The sequence below is a fragment of the Talpa europaea genome (genome assembly GCF_964194135.1).
Source record: "Talpa europaea genome assembly, chromosome: 9".
Lineage (NCBI taxonomy): Eukaryota > Metazoa > Chordata > Mammalia > Eulipotyphla > Talpidae > Talpa > Talpa europaea.
The window spans coordinates 24,197,889-24,207,832 of NC_140076.1; the positions used below are offsets into that span (position 1 = coordinate 24,197,889).

The 9,944-nt window shown below is 51.3% G+C and overlaps 1 protein-coding gene across 1 annotated transcript; it reads right to left on the reverse strand.

Moving 5' to 3' along the window:
- Positions 1-1,334: 1,334 nt before the first annotated feature.
- Positions 1,335-5,922, reverse strand: MYCL (MYCL proto-oncogene, bHLH transcription factor; the record flags this gene model as incomplete). Its single annotated transcript, XM_084242170.1, has 3 exons — positions 5,740-5,922; positions 4,879-5,383; positions 1,335-1,933 (listed from the first exon to the last, which is right to left on the reverse strand). Exons 1-3 carry the CDS (start codon positions 5,818-5,820, stop codon positions 1,335-1,337), a joined length of 1,185 nt encoding a protein of 394 aa, XP_084098296.1. The 5' UTR covers positions 5,821-5,922.
- Between the last annotated feature and the right edge of the window lie 4,022 nt (positions 5,923-9,944).

Sequence of the window (9,944 nt, forward strand, 5' to 3'; positions counted from 1 at the left end):
AGGGGCTGATCCTTCTGCTAGGCCAGGCTTTATAGGCTACTGAGGCTGCCCACATAACACCTGTTAGGTTGGGTGCCTTTCCTGGACTGGAGGCTGCACCTGGATTCCACTTGGCGGTGCCAGGTCCACTAAGCAGAGCTCCTTTAGAACCCACCGGGAAGCTAGTCCACTTTCTGAAGCACTGGATAAGTCCCATCGGCAACCCCATTAAGAACTTCAGTGAGGCCCAGATTCTGGGAAAGGGCTCTGACTCATGTCAGGCTGGCAGGGGGCCCAAGGGTGGCTGCAGAGCCCGCAAGCTCCCTGGAGTTACACAAGGACAGGTTTTACATGGTTCTGGTAGAACTTCAAATGTGTCAGGCAGAGAGTGAGATGACAGGAAAGAGGAAGTAGCAGAGTTCTTCCCTCCTGAGTAGCCTGAGACCTGCCTTAAGATTCCAAGATGGGCTCCTAGGTAAACACTGGGGCAGGGAGCTAGTTCCCCAGCCAGGACTCTAAGTCTTCCTAGTCTCCCTGTGTCTTGGGGGAATATTTCTGACCAGCGGGAAAGGGGTACTCTGGAGCCCACTGCATTACAAAGGCAGAGGAAACAAAAAAGTCCCTTATGAGGACAGAATGGTCTCTCTCAGAGGAAAGCGCCTGGAGGGATAGGAGACAAAGAAGCCAGAGGCCAAGCTCTTAAATGCTCCCAAGAGCGCAGCACTAGAGTGGGAAGAGGGGTGTCATCTAACATCATAATATATATATTAAAGGTTTCCAACTCCTCAGCTACTGTAAAGTGTCTGACAGTGAGGTAATGGTCCACGTTGATCAAGTCTGCGAGCTTGTCTTCAACCAAAACAGCTCATGTGTCTCCTGAAAAAAGGAGCCTCAGAGAGAGCATCCAGGCCCAGCTGTCCTAGCATCACCCCAGAGACACCAGGGGGAGCATCCTTTCCCAGCCTAAGCTCATCAAGAGTGTGAGATTTCATGCAGGCTGGAGCCCCCGACAACAACGTCCACCACCTGTTGCATAGCATCTGTCAGGCTTTTCTTCAGAGCTAGTGAGCTAGGCAGCCCCCGAGGCTCCTCAGTCAGCTGCCTGCCCGAGAAGCCAGAGGCGCCAGAGAAGACACAGCGCTCCCGTGAGTCAGGGAAGAGGCAGAGCTGGGTTTCAGGGTTTCCAAGAATGCAAAAGCCCTTATTGTGTGTGCACCGGCTGCAATGCATTCTGGGATCTACTGTCCAGACTGTCCCACCGTAACCAAAATGTGCAAATTACTAAGGGGGAGAGGAAAGGTTAAAAAATAAACTCGGGTCTTTTTGTAAGACAGAGCAGTCAGGCTTTTGGTCAGTCAGTAGCCACTGAGGTACGCAATTCTTTTCTGTAGTTGCTGCTGCCGGCATCGGAGCTGCCTTTTCTCTGTGGCCATCCTCTTCTCGGCCCCCACCAGGGCTTGCAAGTATTCCAAGGCCTTGCTCAGGATCACTACTTTGGGGGCCTTGGAGCAGCTAGCCAGCGTGGGTACCTGGTCCCTGAGGGCCAAGAACCGCGAGCGGAGGTCATTCCGCCTTTTGCGCTCCAGGAAGTTGTGGTTCTTCCTCTTGGTAACATCCTCAGTGTCAGAACTGACAGGTTTGGGGTGGCAGGACTGGGGAGCTTCGATTTCTACAGGCGGGGGACTCACTATCTCTTCATCCGCCTCATCTTCCTTTTCCTCTGGAGTGTCTCTCTCCAGAGCCTCTTCTTGGGAATCTCTCTCCGGAGCCCCAACTTGGGAGCAGCTTTCTGGGGGGAAACGGGCGGCGTAGTTGTGCTGTTGCTGATGGATGGAGATGTGGAAGTGTTTCATGCAGGGGTCCAGAGGGTCTGCTCTCACCGTGATAGTGACCGGCTTCCGGACACCCAGGGACTGTCTCTTCTCCACTGTCACAACATCAATTTCTTCCCCCTCTGTCCGAGAAAAGAGATCGAGAGGAGAAACACACCATGAGAAGCACATACACAGATCCTCAGCCCGGGCTTGGGAAAGGAGGTGACATTTTCCTGATTTAGATAAAAATAAATGGAAACGAGGGGTAAGACAGTGGATTCATTTGTAATGGCCTAAGAGCAGTGTGAAGGAAAGGAGGGGAAATAAGCAAGAAGGAAAATATTCTCCAATTTCCTTTTGCACAGCAAGGCTTAGATAAGAACAAAAGGCAGACCCAAGCCAACAGCCCCCAGTCTGCACAGGCTCTCCCCTCCCCCACTGAGGGGATGGAGAAAAAGAGCTATCGGCCTGGGACAAAGTTTAGCTATAAAGATCCTCCCCAGTCGGGCTCTTTCATGCCCCATCAGAATTGTAAATGAGGGGTCTGTGGGCAGAGCTGCCCTTTGTTCCTGCCCAGCACAGCCTGCACTTGGGGAATTGTTACTTTTCACAAGTTATAAATCCTATTATTCCCCCACCTCTCTATTCTACTATCCCTTTCAGCTGAAGATTCAGAGGAGGGAGGGCTACAACTCATCCCTTCTCACCCAAAGGGGAGGGCATGTGTGTCCCTGAGGAGCATTTTGCTCCGGGATTCAATAGGTTTCTAAAGTCATCTGTCAGTTATAGGTTGCCTGCCCCACCCCCTTCCCGGGACCAGAAGGTTGGATTTGTATTCGCAGGTCAGCAGGAACTTCACAAAGGACATCGACCACGGCCAAGCTACCTGTGCTGGGGGCAAGAACTGAGCAGCAGAAGGTCCCGATTCAAGGGCCAAAACACCAAGAGCCTGGAGACACCTGGATGTGCCCACGTTATCCCTGGTTTGGAGGTCTCTTAAGTTATCCAACCAGGAATGGGGCAATTAGGGGAAAAATCTTCCTGCTTCACACATTTCGCAGGCCCCACAGAGAAGGCCATCTTCATGCATTTCAGCCTGACAACAGAAGAGCTCAGTTCTCGGCCTCGTTTGCATATCAGGATGCTTGAGCCCCTTTGTCAGGAAGGCTTCCATTGTGTGGACAATCGCATTATTTCTCCATTAATAAAACCTGACCATTCAGCCCTCCTGGCCTCAATGACTGTGATTGGCTGGCTCAGCAGTGTTTGGAATGCTGCTTCACCCAGCCCCTAGCCCCTATTGGCTGAGGTTTGCCGTCAGTCACTCTCCCCACCCCCCTCATTGTTTGCAATCTGTTGCATTTTGTTCTGGGCCATGTGGCCTGTGAGTGAACCAGGAGCTAGCAAACAGGTTCAGGTTAGACAGCAGGTCAGAAAATGACTCAATATGCTTACCCACATCCCAAACCTTTAATATTTCAGTGTTAATCCTCCTGACTGGGAAAGCTCTGCCTAAAGAAATAATGGAAGCCACTATTCTCCTTTTCAAAGAGGAGTCTCTAACTCTACCCAGACAAGGGAATGTCTTTAGTTCTACAATCAAGTCCAACCCCCTCATGTGCAAAGAGAGAAACAGATCAGCCAACTCCACACATAACCTTTGTAACATGAATGGATCTCAAAACTAGGATCTCATCTCTTAAACTCCCAAAATAACACTCTTTCCACTCTCCCACTCCATCAGCCTTTGTAGAGATACATCTTTCTTGATCTCAATATTCCCATTCCAGCCATTAAACAAACACCTCTAGGTGCAGAAAGTAAGCAGGTTAAAAATGACCTGAACACAATGGACCAGGAAAAAGTGATTTTTAATTTTTCTTGTTATTTTCCCACTCAAGTGTATGACAACATCCATACCCCACTATGGCCCAGTTCTCTCTCAAAAGGTCATGTAAGTTATTCTTAAATGCTACAGTGAGTTACCTCTGTTCTACCTTACCAGATGCTAGTCTCAGTCTGCATCTATACAAGCATCCTGTCCAGTGTTTGTCATGGGTTCTGAGGTCTAAGAGGTTAGTCTAGGAATAAGGCTTTCTAGTGGCACAGGATGCTGAAGTCTGCCCTCAGTGAGGTTTACAAACTTGCATTCACAGATGGGAGAGGGGGCTGGAGCTCTATATCCTTGATTTGAATGCCTAGTCCAAAGCTTGGCCTTGTTGAGTGCAAGGAAGCAGCTGAGGCTCTGATTAACTGGGAAGACGCTACAGGGACACCTTTACACCTCAGTCCAAAGGAACAAGGTAGGTGTAACCCTTCTCGAATAACCTACCCCCAATATCCTCTAAACATGGAGGAATAAGTGCCTGGTTGGGATGGTGGGTTGGGGAAAAATAGCTGGCCAGATGAGAGGAAGCTGGATTTAACTTAGTGATTTCCTACCTCTAAGCCTCAGTTTTCCCATCTGTTAATGGGGGAGTTTTTCATTCCTCCACTACCTGTCTCAGGGGTGAAGGTGTGGATGTACAAGTGGTGAGAAATAAAAGGTGTAAGGGGAAGGCATTACCCACATTTTAAAGTAAAACAGGCAGGAGACCAGTTTTAGTGTTTTGCTTTTTTTTTTTTTTTTTTTTAAAGGATGGACGCTTTGGCTTTGCACAAAAGGCTCCTCAGCTTCTTCTCTCCCTAGGGGAGTGTGAGTTTCCCAGGGAAAGAGGAAGCAACAATAAACTCAAGCCTGGAGTGACCCTTAAGGGGCCCCTTCCAGCCTCCCCGGGACATAAACCCCCTACAGTCCAACCCCAGTATCATCCTCCAAGCGCCAAGCCTCACCCAGTCTCCCTAGTCCCTTGGGGCTCCAATCATCATCAAAGGGACTCTGGCTGCCACGCCACTTCTTGAAACTGTTTACTAACACACCCACGTGTGAGACAGACACCGCTGGGGGCTACACCGGCAGCATCAGCCAGAGAAAGGGGGAGGTGGCCGGAAGGGCTCAGGAAGACCCAGTGCCTGACCTCACGCTGGCAGCGCTGTGGCCACCCATGGGGTACCCCCCTCTGGAATGGCTCAGGACAGTCCTTACCCGAGTCGCTTGGGCTCTCGGACCCGGAGCAGGCCTGGGTCTTGGGCTCACCCAGCGGACAGGGTGCAGTGGGCGCCGGATTGCAGGCTTCGAGGCTGGGGGCGCAGTCCGGGGCAGCGGGCGCCTTGGGTGGGTTCCCCCGGGGCGCGCCAGCGGCCAGCCGGTCGCTCACGGCTCTCTCCAGCCGTTCACGGGCTGAGAAGCAGCTCCACATGCAGTCACGGCGGATGATGGAGGCGTAGTTCCTGCCCCAAGCTTTCGAGTGGCCCCGGGATTCCGCCTCGTCCCCGGCGCCCCCTCCGGGCCATGGCTCCGGGGGCCCAATTCCAGTGGCAGGGTCCCCGGCGCCGGGACCCGAGCCCCAGGGCGGCGACGTGGGGGGCGACGGCACCAGCTCGAATTTCTTCCAGATGTCCTCGCTGGGCGCCGTGGAGCGGTAGAAATCCTCGCCGCAGTCATAGTCGTAGAAATAGTGCTGGTACGAGTCGAAGTCCATGTCCACTCCCTGCGGGAGGGAAGGGGGACGTGCGGACTGAAATGCGGGCCCAGAAAGGGGGGCGTCCCTGGGTTCCCCAGCACAGCAGGATGTCGGGCTTTCGTCCTCCTAACCTCCCTGCCTGCAGCCCGCGCCCTCCTCTCGCGTGCCGGGAAGCCCGGCCGGGGTCCGCCTGCCCAGAGAAGCGGCTCTCAGCGCGCGGACTGGGCTGCGGGGAGCGAGTTCAAAGCAAACTTTGCCAGCGTCGCCCGGAGCGCAGCTCCCAGGGCCCGGCCGGGCCTAACGGGGGCGCGCGGTGCCCAGCAGGCAGACTGCAGCCCGCCCCTGGGGACCCGCGCGGGTCTCCCGACCGCCCCCAGCCTCACCAAGCTCCGGCCGCCAGCCACCTGGAGTGGACCGGCCAGCCGCCGGCGCCCGGCAGCCCGGCAGCCCGCACACACGCACATGCGCGCCGCCTAGCGCGCGGCCCGCACCCAAGAGCGCGCCCCCCGCCCCGAGCGCGCGCCCTCCCTCGCCCGCGCACAGCTGCCCGGACGCTCCCGGGATCGGCGCGGGAGCGCGAGTTGCAGGCGCATTGTTTCCCGGCCGCCTTATATCTCGTCGCGCGCCCCGGGGTCTGGGACCGGGGCGGGCCCTGCGCGGCGAGCCCCGCCCCCGCTCCACCCCCTCCCGGCGGCCGACAGGTGGGGGCGGTGGAGGCCCCTCCTCGCCTCGCCGGGCTTCTCTCGCCGTCGCCCTCAATTATTCCCGGTGCCCCCCAAAATGAATTGCACTCTGGGGAGGTGATGCAGCCCGGCGCTCGCCTGGTGGGGGCGTGACTCTTTCGCGGGGCCCCGGCGGTCCCCAGCAGGCCGAAGTAAAGCCGCGTTCCAAGCCCACTCTGGCTGGGGGATAGGGCTGCGTCCCGCCCCGGAGCTTACTTTCCCCGGGCTCGCCCCGCCTGGTTCAGGTGCGTCTCGCCTGCTGCTGGGGCAGGTGGGGAACAACGCACCTCCACCGCGCCACCTGGCGGCTCTCAGCCTCGGACTGGGGCTGGACCAGGGTAACCGCTTCCTCACCGGTCTGCAAGTTTCTTTAGCAGGGTGGTCCACACCTGGACAGAGAAGCGAGGTGGGAAGCTTCGGACTTTGGAGCATGAAACTTAGCCTTTCTAAGCTTCAGTTTGATTTAAGAATCGTCAGGATTTAAGGAAGACAGAGTGTCTGGGGAGGGGGAAGGGACGAGTATATTTAGGGATGAGAACTAGGCCAGGAGAAGAGGTAAGAACTTAACCTCTAGTGCCAGTGATGAGAATTTTCTACCAGTATCAGGCCTGGGCGGAGACTCACCTCTCTTACACTCCACTCAAAGCATTCTGTAGGAGCTGTATTAGTAGGGGAAAGAGAATGGGAAATTGAAGTCTGGAAATTTTAAACCCTTGTTTTGCTTCTTGCTAGTTGTGGTGTGAAGTCATTTCAAGTCTCTGCTTTTCTTCCTTTTTTTAAAGATTTATTTATTTATTTATTTATTTATTTATGCATACAGAGATGCAGGGGGGTGAGAAGATTCACCAGAGACAGAGTGGGGAACAGAACAGGCAGATTGACTGAAATACACTGCTGAGGGGAGCAGTGGGCAAGACAGGAGAGGTCTGCCTCACCATGTGGGTTGCTCCCTCGCTGGCTGGGGATTGAACTCCTGCTGCAGAGGCTGTGGCTTGCTTCCTAGTGCGGTGCTTAACCCGTTGTGCTACCAGGGAGACCCTCAAGCCTCTGCTTTTCTGTAAAGTGGAAACATTGCTTGCAGCTGCATCTCTGCCCAAGATGATGAATGACACCTTTGTGTCATCCACCTTCAGTGGAAAAGGAAAAGTTAAATTACACTGTGTAGGATAAATGGAAGTCATCAGCTTTTTCCATCCTCCGGTCATTAGCATCTGTGATCAACACCTGTGGTCTTGCATGGTGCCTGATGGAGGACACCTGGGTAGGGTGTGGGCATGTGTGAGTGGGCACAATTGAGTGGGGAGACTGAGCCCACAAGGGCAGCAGCAGAGGACAGGGGGGCAGCAGACTATATAGCAGAGTGCAGTGGAGAGCATCAGAGAATAGCTGCAGCTACGAGAACATAAAGAGAGTTGCAGGGGGGCCCAGGTTGTTGTCTCCTGCTGGCCTGTTTCCCCTAACTGATGGGGATGATACCAAGGGCTCCAAGGTTCTCTTTCAAGTTGCCTGAACCACTGCCAATGAACCTACCTAATCTGGGATGGTTGCAGAACACACAGTCATTCTATTTAAGTCAAAGAGAGTTAACTTGGGATAGCAGCCAAAGTATCTAGAATACTCAGCATTCAGGATCTGGTCCCTGTCTACTTTAGTCTCTGCCTCAGTGTCTTCCTTCCACCCCTGTGGTGTGAAAACACCAAGCCATTCACTATGAGCATCCCAAATGAGGAGGAAGTGAGAATTGCAAACAGATGAGTGTGACATGGGACACAAAGTGTAAGTTGACATGTGGGTTGGGAGAAAAGACAAGGAAGATGATGCCCTTAGTTTGGCATATGTTGGGTCTGAGGTGCATGTGGGACATCTTTGAAGGCAGCATCCAACTTTTACCACCTTTGTAACCTCAGTACCTAGAAAGACTTTTGGTAGATATTTGTGAGCTTACTAAGTGACTCAGTCAACCAGATTTTATTGAAAGAGCCTGTGTGTTCTGCTTTGTGATGAATGGAGGGCACAGATCAGAATGGTTCCAGGTTTGGTTGTAGCCCCAAGGCAGAGGGATTAGAACTACCTTTAGGTGATTTATTCTCTAATCCACAGATGTCTGAGATAATTGTTAGTTACAAATGTCAAAAGCCAGGGCCTCCCTGGTGGCCTAGGGGTTAAGTCTCAACACCATTACCAGGATGGCCTGAGTTCGATCCCCAGCCAGGGCGCTAACCCCCAGATGGTGCAGCAGACCTCTCCTGACTCGCCTACTGCTCCCCTCAGCAGTGTATTTTAGTTGATCTGCCTGTTCTGCTCCCCACTCTGTCTCTGGTGAATCCTCTCACCCTCTGCACCTCTGGCCTGTGCCCCAGTTCTTGTATGCATAAATAAATAAAATAAATCTTTTTTAAAAAAATATATTGATGCAGCTAAAGAAAGAAGGCACCAGTCAGAAGGGGTCTGGAAAATCACCAGGAGTATCCATCCTAGCACTGTCTGGAGCAAAGATGCTGGCCTAGGAACAAGGGAGATGGAGGAAGAATCATTCTTTGAAACCACTCAGTTCACTCCCTACCTCATTCATGGATCACCAAGCAACCTGCTGAAAACCACTCTGTTCCCTTTGTAGATCCGCCTACAGAGAGAGAATGCACTCATCAGCAACAAGACAATCCAGTCTGCTTCAAAGCCCTGCTTCCCCTTATAAATTAATGAATTGGCATCTGATTTAAAATATCAGTCTCAGGAGTCTGGTTAATGTGTGTCTTTTCCATAGGGATGCTGCTGCATTTAGGGCTAACAACTCTGGTTTCTGAGGTGATATCTGGACTCAGGATGGTGATGAATTCACCAAGGTAACGAGTGCTACCCCGGGGACACTCAATTTTTCTGCATTTTTTTTTTATTTTTTTAATCTTAAAACATTTTAAGTCAAAACAATACATGTACAAGTTTTTTTTAAAAAATCAGTTAGTGTACGACAAGGTTAAAATAAAGCAGTTTTCTGCCCTCTCTTCAGCATTCTTGATTCCTAGTCCACAAAGGCAATTACTCATTTACTTTTTTATTTTTAATATTTACTTCCATATTTTGATCACTACAGATAATCTATACTTTCTGATTTTTAAATTTCTATTGACATTCCACAGTAGGAGCAGATATAATGTTTATATTTCCCTTCCCACCCCCAGATAGTCTCCCCTATTTTCCAATTAAATTATAGTTCAATTTTTAAATAAATAAATATTCAATATTTACAATATTTTTACAGTATGAATATGGAATACACTGACTACATTTCCTTTCTTATGCATTTTTTCAGAGTTAAATCATCTCATTTTGGGGGGTTATATTTCTATGTATATATGATTAATTTGATCCTACACATTTCTTTTTAATTTTTTAAAAATTTTAAAAAAGATTTATTTATTTATGCATACAAGAACTGGGGTACAGGCCAGAGGTGTGGGGGATGAGAAGATTCACAAGAGTCTTTAGGGAACAAAACAGGCAGATTGATTGAAATATATTGCTGAAGGGTGCAGCGGGCGAGTCAGAGGAGGTCTGCTGCGCCATGTGGGTTGCTCCCTGTCCGGGGATCGAACTCATGTTGCAGTGGCTGCGGATAGCGTCATAGGTTGTGTCTTAACCCCTTGTGCCACCAGGGAGACCCCCAATCCTACACATTTCTACCAGACCTACAAAGATTACTTAATGTAGTCATATACATCAAGCAATCTGTCGGTTCCATTTTTTTCTCCTTGGAAACATTCCATTTGGAGCACTTTATCTTCCTGTTCTTTTTTTTCTTCTTCTATTTTAAAGATTTATTTATTTATGCTATAAGAACTGGGGTACAGGCCAGAGGTGCAGGGGGT